Raw genomic sequence first — 13334 nt, 5'->3', positions numbered from 1 at the left:
AAGTCTTGCACCGGCCAGCCTCATGCTAGGCTGTTTATGAGCAGTACCTCATTCAGTGTTGAGAACAATTCATGAGGAAGTTTCCCTCACTAATCCAATTTTACAGGTGAGGTAAGCAAGGTTCAGAGAGGTCAAGTCACTTGCCAAAGCTCACACAGCGAATAGTAGTGGCATAGTTGGAATCTGAACCCAGAAAGTATGACTCCAGAATCTGAGGGCTCAACTGCTGTGCCAGACAGGTTGTGTCGTAACATGCCTAGGTTGTGACATCAAAAAGTTGAGTAGACAGAGAGGACAGCATTTCTCATGCTCAGCCTTTCCCCTCCTTCCAGCCTCTGAAGATAACAGGTCCCATTTTTTACTTTCCAGTATGGACCAGGCACAGTACTGGGCAGTCAGCACTTCCTACCGCTGTTAATTCTCACAACAATCTGTAATGCAGGGGGCTGTTGTCCCCATTTCACAGAGGAGGGAACTGAGACTCAGGAACTACTGGGTGTCAGAGCTGGACTGAAAACCTTGGTCTTTGGATTCCACGTCCCGAATTCTTTGCATATGCCCCATTCTCCCACTATCTGAAAGGCCTTGTGTGGACAGAGGAGGTGACCACCTGTATAATATGAGTCTGTTGCACCAAAAGATTTTTGTCTTCAGAAAAAAAAAAAAAAATCCCTCAGCACTGTGCCCCACTGAGTGAATGCTAGAATTTCTTTAACTGGAAACAAAGCTTTGCATGTCAAAGAGGTATGGAGGGAGGGGGACAGAGTCCCCAGAAGAGAGGGGGTCTGAGTGTCACACTGGGATGTGAGTGACCCTTTTGAGGCCTCCTGGGCTCTACCTAGGGAGCCCAGCTGGGGTTGAGGAAGGGCAGGGGCCAATCTGCAGAAAACAAACTTAACTGCTTCCATCGCCTGTCTGAGGCCCAATCTAATATCCTTCAACACATCTGGGATGTTCTCACCACCATCATTTAATTATTAACCAGCATGTCTTGAGCTAGCCAGCACCTCACTGAGTACATTTTCATAATTCTTCATGAATTCAGAATAAAGAGCACAAGCTCTTCATCTTTGTTTTCTCTGGAACAGCCGTTCCTCCAAGCAGTTCCCTTCCACCATCAAGCCCAGTTTGAAACAAAGGTGGATGGCTCAGTGTATCATTCCACTCCTGGCCTTCCCTCTTCCTTTTCATCCTCCACTGATTGTCCCTCTTCTGAAGGAGAGGAAATCAGGGCTGCATCAACCCTTTATCTCTTTGTTCTTCGAGGTGGGAAGTCAGGGGAAGAATAGTTTAGGGACTTGAATGCTTTGTATTCTAAAAAAAGCTCTATTCTCTTTGGAGTGACATGGCAGCCAGGAGGACCTGCATATGCTCCTCTAAGAGGTCATTACCCCCTCCCTCCCTCTCCCCGTCTGTGCTCCACCTCTTCCTCCCCTGCATGGACACAGAGTCAGGAAGAGGTTGATGGAGATATTGCCAGCCCACCTGTCCACTCATACCAAGCAGATGCACAACTTCAGTTATCCTAAACACAGATTTTTAAACAAATGTTTTGGCTTTCCGTTGCATTATGGCACACTCTTTTTTTTTTTTTTACATTTTTATTGTACAAACAGCATTAAACAACAACAAAAAATAACAACAATACTACCTTCCCTCCCACCACTTCTAGCAAGTCAGCTGTTTCCACTTTCCACATTCCTCCCCTCAGTCTCTTTCTCGTACATGGCTTTTCCCAGCAAAGGCTTCGTCTTCCTGATTCTGCTTGGCTTAGGAGACCAAGAAAATGTGGCTGTGTTCCCTGAGCTCCTCTAGGGATGGAGAAGGGAGGAGGCAGTGGGAGGCTTGTCTGGGATGCAGCATCTGGACAGAGAACTCACTGTGGTCCGTGGCCAGGGGCAACTTCCTGCTGGGTGAGTGGAGAGAGAGCATTACCGTTAGGAGGGGGTCTGGCTTCCAGCCCTGTTTCTGCCGGGAATTTGCTTTGTGACCTTGAGTGAGGGCCTGCACCCTTTCTAAGCCTCAGCTTCCTCATCTATTAATGAGAGACATAACTCTGATTGGCAATTCCCAAAGTAGAGTCCAGGGGATGGTAATAAGTATTACTACAGAAAAGGGTATATTACTAGAGAATTGGGAGCACCGGATTAAACAAAACTCAGCGATTTCTTTATTGCAGTACTTCTTAGAGCCTGAAACACGTGGCTCCTAATCTTATGTTTTCCTCTGCCGGCTGGACTCAACAACCTCTAGATAACTAGAGGTAATCTTCATTGTTATCATCTTAACAGCCCTTAAATGTTGAGTACTCGATATGTCCCAGACACCATGCTAGCGCATCATGTAGCTTAACTCACTGAATCCTCTAACAGCCCTGTATTTTATAAATAAGGAAACCGAGGCACAAAGAAGTCATGCGACTCACCTGGGGTCACACAAGAGGCTCAGGCAAACCCAGAGTCCATGACACTAGAGTGCTTGCTGTGACCTGATCTCACCATGGAGGCTGTTTCCTGTCCCTGGTATGTTGGCTGATCCCAAATATCAAGTGAAACCCACACTTGGAGAGTCAGAGGCCACAAAAGCACCTGACCCCTGTACAAGTCCAAGGAGAGGAAGAGATGGCCATGGGCTCCTCGGGCTTCAGGGAGAGTCTCCCCTTCCTTCTGTGCCCCTCCGTGAGTGGCTGGCTGGCCCTTGACTGTGTCACATATCTACCAGGAGCTCAAGAGCACAGACATGAAGTACCGGAACCGTGTGCGCAGCCGAATCAGCAATCTCAAGGACCCCAGGAACCCCGGGCTGCGGCGGAACGTGCTCAGTGGGGCCATCTCTGCCGAGCTCATTGCCAAGATGACAGCAGAGGTGAGGCCTGGGGCTGGGACCTCTGCACTGTGGGGCGGGAGGCCAGGCTCCTCCAGCTCTGTGCAGGTCTGAGAGGCGGTGGCTTTTGGCTCCATGAAGATGAGCCAGGGGCCTCTTACAGCCAGACCGTCTTCTCAGACTCCTCGTGTCTCAAAGCTTCTGGACCATCAGGATCATGGACATGGCTAATGCATATTAAGTACTATTTTAAACAATTTAGGTTCACTGGCCAATTCTTTCTTCACACCAACTAAGGTAGAAATGTTTATTATCCCCATTTTACAGATGAGGAAACTGAGGCTCAGAGGAGTTAACTGATTTACCTATACACACAACTAGAAAATACCGAAGCCAGGAGGCAAGTTATCTGGCCTCAGAGCACCTGCTCTTCACTGCTTTGTTATCTGCCTCCATCTTCCGCCTTGTTCAGGCCTATGTCCCGTTACCCAGCTGTGGGCCCAAGCCCAAACAGGAGTCCCTGTCCAGGGAGCACAGCCCAAGGTGGAGAGACATGCATACTTACAAAGTTGTATAAAACAGGTGGTAAGTGCCATGATTGAGCCATCACGAGAACTTATAGGAAGGAAGGATGGACCCAGCTTAAAGGGGTCAGTAAGGGAAAGGAAAGGGAACGAGCCTGTTCGAGAAAGTAGAGTGTAGTGGCTAGGAGCTTTGGAGCTGTGCCACACTGCCTGAGTTCGAATTCTGCCTCTGGCACTTACCCGCATGATCTTAGACAAGCTACTTAACCTCTGTGCCTCAGTTTTCTCATCTGTGAAACAAGAATAAGAATAGCTATCTCATGAAAGATTGAATGAGTTAATATACGTGAAGCGTTTAGAAGGTTAATACATGAAAAGCCCTCCCCAGAATTAGTATACGATAGGCACATTCACCCAGCATTTCATGTAACCCTCAGCACAGTGCTATGAAAGAAGAAATATTATCCCCATTTTCTGGATGAGAACACTGAGGCCACACACAACTCATAAGTGACAGGCAAGGATTTGAACTGAGAGCTGTTTATTTCAGAGTCTACATCTTGGAAAGACCTTTTGCACACACTCAGGTATGAGCGGCTCTTCACTGCCAGAGCTAATGAGGGATTTCCCACAGGCACCTGGAGATGGCATTGCCAAAGCACTACTAAGCGGAGGTGGCCCAGAGAAGGGGAAGGGAACTGCATGGCATCCCGGAGTTTCGGTGTGCCTCAGGGTGTCTGGGAATCCTCTGAAACTTGGCAAGAGTGTGCCTCTGGGTGTTTGTTATGTGTGTGGTATGTGTGTCTGATGTGTGTAGTGTGTGTGTGGTGTGTGTTTGGTGTTTAGTATGTCTGTGCATATTTAGTGTATACATGTGGTTATTCTATGTCGGTGTATGTAGGTGTGTATGTGTTATGGAGTGTGTGTATATATATTTTTCTGAGGAGAGAGTTCACTGATTTCCTCAAATACCCAAGATAAGAAAGTTAATATTGGTTTTAGAATAAAATGGAAAACTTGGAACAAGTGGACCAAGGTTATCTTTCTGCTTAATTTAAAATATCTGACTTTTTTAGGTAAATAACAATATATGCCTACAGTTACAAATTGCAGTTTGGCTTTACAGTGTATTCTCCTTCCCTGCAAGGTGAAGCTGTGGAAAACCAGCCTTGTGTTTATTTCTCTCTGTCCCTCACTCTGTGGCTCTGGTGTCCTTCTGCCTCTCTTTGTGTGTATATAGTGAGAATGCTATCAAGAGACTGTCTTACAGGCAATTCCAGAACCATGTTGGGGAACTAGGCCCAAGAGAACCAAGAAAAAGGTGTAGACACAGGTTTGAGCCAAATCCAGCAAGTTTCCAGAAGATGGAGGTCTGGATTAGGACAAAGACGGGCTCCAGAAGTCCTAGGAAAGCAACTGGCCAAGCCAGACACATGGAAGAAGTCAGGCCCCACCCAGGACTGTTCACTGGAACAGGGCAAGAGAATCAGTTGACCAGCCCAGGCCCATAAAGAGGCTGACCAGGCCAAGGAGAATAAGCCAAGAATCTAGTAGGCTGTCCACAGGGACTGCCAGGGCCAGCCACCAAGGACCCCTCTGCCAGCAACCCAGGCAACGGATGCCAAGGAGATCCTCTTCCTGGGGTCATCTTTTGCCCTAGGCAGGAAGTTTCTATAAGAAAAATAGGGCCATTTTTGCTCCAATAAGAAAAATAACAGCTTGGGGTTGGGCTGCTTGTGGAGCTGTGGACAGAGAACTGGGACTCCTGTCAGGGAGAAGCCTGAGTCAACAGATGCCTGTGTGGATGGACGTCCCTCTGTGCATCCCTGTGTCTCGCTAACTTCTTTTTCGTGTCTCTTTCCTTATTCACCTGAGGCCCTCATTCTTCATTCTCTCTTTTCCTGTCTACCCAGATGTATCAAAGAAAGGAGTAGATTCTGAGACATCCATTAGAGCTGTTGAGTGGACATGCCGCAAGCCCCACAAAAGGAGGGATCTTGTCTGCTCACTGGTCACCTAGTATTGACACCAGTGCCGGGCACATCATAAGTGCTCAACAAATATTAATCGAATTCACAATTGGGCCCTCCTCTAAGAGTGTTGACAATGTGAGGAGTTTCAATCACTTCATACCTTTATTTTCCTCGTTTTCTACCTTATTTTCTATATTACTGTACTTACTCCATGTATTTTTGATGTTGGCACCGTCTAAATGAGTCAGGGCAGAGATAGGTAATGGATTGGTGAGTGAGTGGATAGATTTTTTTCCTGTTCTCTATTTCTTAGGTGGCACACAAGATTCTCTTTCCACAATCCAACCCCCAGCCAAGTCTCCCACATTCCTCACCTTGAACCCACTCCAAATACCCTTCTGAAACATGTTATTCTTAGCCTCTGATCTTATACTTCCACTATTCTTTTTGTCTTCCCCTAGGAATTCCTGCTTATCTTTCAAGACTGGTTAAGGTGTCAGCTTCTTTAATGAGCCTTCCCTGCCCCTAAGCATTTAGCTCCCAAACTCTGGGGCTTTCCCTGCATTTTGTATGCCTTTGCTTTGATACTTAGCTGAGGTTATGCCACCAGATTAGCATTACCTGGGGACAGGAACCAAATCTTCTTATCTGAATCCTGAGGGTTTAGAGGCAGTGGCATATTGAAGCCAGCTCTTACCAGCTCAAAAGATGATTATGTGTAGCTATTCCCAACTCTGCCTTCAGATACATCAAATTAGTAGCTTGAAGTTGGCCATGGTGGAAGTATATACACCATGGAAACTGGTAAATGCTGCAAATCAGCCACCCCTATGGCCGAAGCCAGTTTACCAGCTCACCAATGCAGTTAAAGACATTCAATAAATTGACATCCAACAGAGACTGAATGAATGAATGAATGCATTATTCTCTGGAAAATCTCCCCAGATTAAAATCAGCTGCTTTTTGCTCAAATGGTGTTGGATTGACTTGTTTTTCTATAAACTCCTGCCGTTGATTAGGACCTATTCCTTGAATTTACCACAGTAGCATGTAAACATTCATGTGTACCAGAATAACTTGGGAGCACTAGTAAAAATGTACATTCCTGGGTCTGCCCTTTGAATTTTAGATTCCTAGGAATCTGCATTTTATCAAGAAGCTCAAGTGGTTATAATGCAGCAGTCAGCATCAGATTTAGTGTTCACTAAAATCATTTAACCTTTGTGCCAGCTCTGCTCTCCATGGTTTAAGGAGTCAGGAAAGATAGCAACAATGAAAATGTTTAGCTAATATCAAATCCTCATTTTAACATTAGCTTCTTCCATCCTCCTACCCCCAAACCAACCTTAGCTAGACCTCTCTTTGGTTTGAGTGTCCTCTTCTCTGTTCTCCTCTGGCTGAAGTTTAAGGAGAGCCAAAAGGCCAGGGAGATGGATAAAGAAGGGCAAGACCTAGACAATGCAGACACTAAATGTCTGCAGTAAGTTGACACAAGACATGAGACTGTTCTGTAGGAACTTGAAGATGTTCTGCAAGCACAGATGAGCAGTTAGTTGTGTGAACCTAGGAGCTTCAGGTTGTAGGAGGATGGGAACGGCAGCAACAAGTCATAGTGAGACAAAGGTTCCCACAAGGCAGAATGGGCTGGGCAGTGATTGCAGCTCAGACAGGCCCTGGGTCAAGTCCAGACTGGAAGGATAGGGGACTATCTTAGATCGGCTGGTCAGTGGTCAAGTCAGCTCAAGCAGGAAAGTTCAGGCAGGTACTCAAGGTCCTGGCAGGCAGGGTGAGCACCAGATCTGAGGAAATGTACACTAGAGCACGGGTCCCCAACCCCTGGGCTGCGCAACCCCTGGACTGCGGACTGGTACCAGTCCGTGGCCTGTTAGGAAACAGGCGGCACAGCAGATGAGTGGCAAATGAGCAAGTAAAAAGCTTCATCTGCATTTGCAGACTCCCCAGCACTAGCATCACCACCTCAGCTCCACCTCAGATCATCAGGCATTAGATTCTCATAGGAGCACTGGTCCCTGGTGCCCAAAAGGTTGCGGACCACTGCACTAGAGTGTTGATCCTGGGGCGGGAGCTGTTTGCCTTCTGCTCTCCTGTCCATGCCCTTCTGCACTTGACCCAAGCAGAGCCCCCCAGTTTTGCTCTTCCACCCAAAGGCAGAGCGGGGACTTTTCGAGTATAGCCTTTTCCGAGCTGGAGAAGGGCCACGGGTCCAGGCCTCCCTCCAGCTCCTTGTACTCAATCCAGCATGTTCTCCCCTCTTCTGTTCAGGCTCTAGAAACCAGGCATAGGGCAAGGCTCCTGGGACTCCCCAGCCCTGAAAGGCAGACTTGTTTCTCTCCAGGAAATGGCCAGTGATGAGCTGCGGGAACTGAGGAATGCCATGACTCAGGAGGCTATCCGTGAGCACCAGATGGCCAAGACTGGCGGCACCACCACTGACCTCTTCCAGTGCAGCAAATGCAAGAAAAAGAACTGTACCTACAACCAGGTATGGTAGAAAGGCTAAGAGGCATAGAGGTGGAGAACCAGAGAGAGCTCAGGGAGGAGCCAGAGGGGGAAAGGACTGCACAGAGAAAGGCAGATCTTAATTGACAATGTGATGCACCTGTGGCTTCTAGAAAATATTCTTCTGCATGTACGATCACCCAAGTTTGTGTCTATGAGACTTGTCCAGTATGTTCTGGTCAGCCCTGAAGCAAGATTAAGGGGAACAAGATTCACAGGACACAGAATTGTAGAGTCACACAGATGGTTGGAAAGATAACAGTCTAAAACTCAGCTCCCTCATTTGACACATGGGGAAGCGAAGGCCCAGACGGGACTGGTTTTGCAGCTTTGTCCAAGATGGCAAGGATAGTCAATGGCAGCGATAGTAATAAATCCAGATTCAGACCTTTCTGACTGCAATACAGCCAACTTGGTGTGTCAAGCCTAAGGGATTTAGCCCCGAATCCTAAGGATGAAGACCATTGCCCAGATGTGGGGAGCCACAGAGGGCTGTGGAGACCACCTTCTCTGGAAGACTTAAAACCAAGGAACCGCCTCCTGTTTCAGGGTGCACATGTTATGCCCTTGCGCCACCAATATTCTTAAATTCTAATTGGCACCTAGTCATTCTAGAATTCTGTTCATTCCTCCATCTGTTAAGAAAGATTTATCAAGAGCACAAGGCCGAGTGGCTACAGCAGATACACGCTCGGCCTTGCCATGCAGGAGTCATCTCAGAGAATTTTGATTCAGGAACTTGGAGATGTTTGTGGAAGCTTCTGCCCTACTCCAAGCACACTTCCATGTGGAGGGATATGCTTCCTGTGTCTCATCTCCCACCAGAAATACATCACCCATTAGCAATGTTTTCTCTGCATAGAGAAACCACAATGTTATTTTTTCTCAGATGTTATGGCTTTTCAGTGACAAGGCTGTGCTAAGCTGTGTTCTCTTGGCTAACTGCTGGGTTCGCTCATTAGCCAGGGGACTACCTCCAACCCCACAGACTTTCATCTGACATCAGTCATATCCGAGTGTCAGCAAAGTAACAACATGCTATGTGTCATGGCCATCCAGGGTTGGTCATAGAAAAGTAGAACAAATTAAATCTGGAAATTCCAAGGATTTGCTGTGGGAAACCCAGTTCCTATTACCTGAATAAAGTTAAGGGGTTGAGAAACTAGAAAACATGAAATAGTCTCAATGATCTTCAAATCTCTTTTCCTCCCTGGTTCTCAATTCTTCCACCTGTAAAATGAAGAATGAACTAGGTGATTTCTAAGAGTGCTTCCAGCTCGCACAAGAGAGGCATATCCTATAGGGTGTGTTCAGAGGTGAGTCAGAGCATACTTCTTGTAGGTGATGAGTCTTGAAGCAAAAGAAGAGAGATCAGTTCAGAAGGATCAGCAAGAGTGAAAGAGCAAAGGCCAGGCCGAGCCACTGAGATACTAGAAGTGAGCTGATGGACCTGCACGAGGAGAGGAAAATATATAGTATGGAGCTCTCAGTGATAAGGGAATTATCAAAGGGGGATGGGAATAACAGTGCCAAGCTCTGGGATTTGAACCTACTCCTACAGACACTGGGAGCCATGGCAGGTCCTAGAGCAGGGGAGTGACTTCGCGAATGGGCCTCTCTCTCTCTCAGGTGCAGACACGAAGCGCTGATGAGCCCATGACTACTTTTGTCCTGTGCAATGAATGCGGCAATCGCTGGAAGGTCTGTATGTCTGGGTCTGCTTCCCTTCCCTGTCATCCACAGATGCTGTCCCACATAAGGAGTAGTGTACTCACAGCCAAGAAGGGGCCTTGTGCACTGGGCGGGGTGGGGAGTATACCGGCCTGTGCAGAGGGGGTCTGCAGAGCTGGAAATTATGGCAGGTTGTTTTTGGTGAGGCAGAGAGATAGTGCACGTGCATGTTTTTGTTTTGGAAGGCACCCAGCTGGGGTGGGAGCAGCAGCCCACATTTTATCAGAGGATGGGCAAGTCTGTCATTTCAGCACAGATGGAATTGTTCCTCTCCTCCCCTAGATCCCCAAAGGGGAGGAAAAACAATAGCATTCTGCATTTCGACCACACCTCTTTGCAAAGTGCTTTCACAGATGGTATTTCCTTTGAACCTGGTCACAGCCAGGGACGAGGAAGTCTGATCCCTGTCAGAGGGGCCTCACTACCCCTGCTCCCCCACACACACACCTCCCTGTGCTCCCAGGTCATACTCCGGTCCCAAGGCAGCTCTGGAAAAGCTTACATCACCCAAGGCTGTAACCTGGGCCGCCCCAGCTCCTGCAAAGGCAGAGGTTTTGTTTTTAGGCGTGGGAGACAAGCAAAGACTGCTCTCATAGTGTTCCTTCTTGCCACATCTTCTGAAAGAACTCAGTGTGGTCATGTGATTAATGTCAGTTTCCAGTCTGATTTGCACGTGCATTGTTTGATGTCTGGGCCACCAGACAGACAGCAGGTACTCCAAAAGTTCTAGGGTACTTAGCAAAGAGCCCAAGACTGAGCATGGGCTGGGAGTCGGAAGCCCTGGTTTCAAGTCTCTACTTCGCCCTACTTGCTGTGTGACCCTGAGCGTATCACTCACCTCCCTGAGCAAAAGGGTGATAATAATGCCTTTTTCCCATGGTTGATGTGAAGATTATTACATACACACGCACACTTTATGAGAAACATTCCTTTTTAGTACTTTCACTTCCAGATGAGGAAATGAGCTACCATAATACTCAACGAGCATAAAGTCACATAGTTCGGAGCTCTGAAAGATTATGCTCCAAATTCCTGATTGATTTAGTTTCTACAACTTTAATAAGGGCCTCAATAGCCCTGAGACTCCATTATAACTGCCATATTTTTTAAAGTAAAAGTCATACGATTATGTATTTTTTCCTTTATTCATCTATTGAGCACTTAAGGATGGGGCCAATATAGTGGCCTAGTGGTTTAGAGTATGGGCTGCAGCATCAGGTTCAAATCCTAGCTTTTTATCACTTACAAGGTGACTTAGCTAAGTGACCTGAACTCTCTAGGCCTGAATTTCCTCATCTGTAAAATGAGGGTATTATCTCTAGCCCACAGGGCTGTTTTAAAGATTAGGGAATGTAATACACGTAAAGCATATGATAGCTAATATGGTATCTTTGTCAAATTAGGAAAAGGTCCCTGCCTCCAGGTAGACACAGCCTTGCATCAGGGTACAGAGCTTGGCAAACAGAGCAGGGGCTGAGTTTCAGCCCCATCTTGCCCCTTTGGCCAGGCGCTCTTGTGCAGTGAACAACCTGTACAACCATACCAAAAAAGCCCTGAGCATATAGGTTTCTGATACATAGAAACCACCATTCTTATTATTCTGAGTCTGTCATCTATAGTATTATGGAAGTTTGGGCAAGTCACTGAACCTCTCCAAGTTGCTTTTTTACCTGTGACACAATACCTACCTCCTAGGGTGATAGCGAGAATGAAATAAGTTAATGCATGTTAATACTGCCTAGCCCAGAATAAGTGCTCAATAAATCGTTGCTTTTGTCATTGTTACTATTAGGAAAGGATGTTCTGCCTGCTCCAAACTCAATTCTTCCCCGCCTCATTCTTATTAGTTGGAGAGGCAGGGCCCACAGGTGGCAGCTACCTGGCTTCTGACATTTTCATGTAGTGTACATTGCCATGTGGAAGGCCTGAAGTCTACTCAAGTGATTAGTGATAATCACAGTGATATTTTGACCTTGAATTGAGAGCCCACCACATATCCGACATCAAAATTCTATTTATTTGTATCTGATATCTTTCTCGCATTGTGGGGGAATTATGAACCCATTTTACAGATGAGTGATTTGTTCAAAGTCACATAGCTAATCATGGCAGAAATTAGATTTAGACTCGGCTGTGTGGCTCCAGACCCTTCCTTCTTTTTCACGTTCCCTCCCCCTGCCCCTAGCCTCCTTGGATGGTACAGGGAAAGCTCTAAAATTTTGTTGCCTTTTTGGTTTTGTAGTTCTGCTGATAGAACTGCCAGCCAAGATTTCAGTGAACAAAGGTGAAGAAGAACAAAGAGAAAGCACTTAAGCCATCGTAACTGGAGAAAAAATAAAAATTAAAATGAAGAAAAATGCTGAACTCTGAATGGGGTATTAGGGATCAGAGGGAGGATTGTTTTGTAAAGTAATCATCACTTATTAATAAAGATCAGCTAATAGGGGGAGACTAATTGGGGTATGATGCTGAGTCTGTGTTGACAAACCTCCTATAGAAACTCCGAGACTTCAGAGCCTCAGAACTGAGGTGTTATATCTTTGACGGCGGGCTGGCAGACCTTTGCTCTGAGTCCCTTCCCTCACATCTGAACCTTTTCTGAATTGAAAAATACCAGACTTATGTAACTCTTACCCCATCCCACCCCACCCCAGAGTCACACATGCAGAAGTCGGCATGTGATTTGGCTTAGGCAGATATGACTTCCATGCCACGTAGAAAGATTTCTTCCCTACTCCTCATCTCCCAAACCCTCTGCTATTCCCTGTTCCTAGCTGGCTTTGGAGGCCTTTGAGGACTCCAGACCTAGTCCCTCTAGGCAGAGAACAGAGAGTCTTCAGCTGAGGCTTTCTGGGTGAAGGGTATGGTGGTGTCCCTCAGTTCTGTGGACCCGGGGAGGTGCAATGCGTTCCTCACAGCTCCATATGTGACCTGAACTTCAGAGGAAGTCTTCAGGGTAAGGGGCCTTATCATGCTTCTCCCATAATGACATCTACTTGCTTTTTAAGCTGACAGGAACTTTAGGCAAAGCTAGAACCTTCCGGAAAGGCCTTAAGAGCAGTTCTGGTGGACCCATCCTGGATCTTAGTCTCTGATTGTCCCTGGCCCCGTGACGGCCCCAGGCTGAGCTCCTGGATTCTGTGTTTCCTCAAATGGCTGAAATACAGGAGCCAGTGAACTTCTGGGAGCCTGAGCAAGTCTCTTAACCTCCTGAGCCATCTCCTGAACTGTAAAAATGGAAGTGGTACTAGTGTCTACCTCATAGGGTGATTGTGCAGAGGCCACTGGGTCTCTCCGTATGCCTTGGTTTATCTTTAGGGCAGCTGTTTGGGAAAAGTTTCAGCCCAAGTTCCTTATATGCCTTGGTCGTCATCCACTCTGAATTGGTTATCACCTTCCTCCTTCCATTCGTCAAGTGGCTCCTCCTGTAGATGAATCCTGTGAATAAACAGTGTACAGAAATCTGCCACCATCTTCAGCTTTTCAACAGTCAGATTTGGGATGGATCCTTTGGAAGGACTGAAAGTCCTCTCACAGATGACACAATACACACAGCCCATAAACGGCAGAACCAGGACTGAAACCCAGGCCTGCTGCTTCCTGTCATTGTGCTCAAGGTAATGAGAGATCCAGGGCCATACACAATGCTCGGCCTCTACCTTCCAAGAATTCCCAGCCTGGCAGGGAAAGAAATCATAGGCACAGACTTTCCACACCAGATGGGATGTGATACATGCCTGAGGTACGAATATTACCCACAGAA

The 13334-nt window shown here is 46.9% G+C and overlaps 1 protein-coding gene across 1 annotated transcript in view; it reads left to right on the top strand.

Moving 5' to 3' along the window:
- The window catches only part of TCEA3 (transcription elongation factor A3), a 33745-nt gene extending 21719 nt beyond the window's left edge, over positions 1 to 12026 (top strand). Inside the window, exons 5-8 of the mRNA XM_011358030.2 lie at positions 2684 to 2865; positions 7677 to 7823; positions 9470 to 9541; positions 11814 to 12026. Coding sequence (XP_011356332.1) covers positions 2684 to 2865; positions 7677 to 7823; positions 9470 to 9541; positions 11814 to 11822 — 410 coding nt within the window. The 3' untranslated portion in view covers positions 11823 to 12026. The remainder of the gene's footprint in view (positions 1 to 2683; positions 2866 to 7676; positions 7824 to 9469; positions 9542 to 11813) is intronic.
- The last annotated feature ends 1308 nt before the right edge of the window (positions 12027 to 13334 follow it).

Source organism: Pteropus vampyrus, unplaced genomic scaffold (genome assembly GCF_000151845.1).
Source record: "Pteropus vampyrus isolate Shadow unplaced genomic scaffold, Pvam_2.0 Scaffold36, whole genome shotgun sequence".
Taxonomy (NCBI): Eukaryota; Metazoa; Chordata; class Mammalia; order Chiroptera; family Pteropodidae; genus Pteropus; species Pteropus vampyrus.
This window is presented reverse-complemented; position numbering and strand designations above follow the sequence as displayed.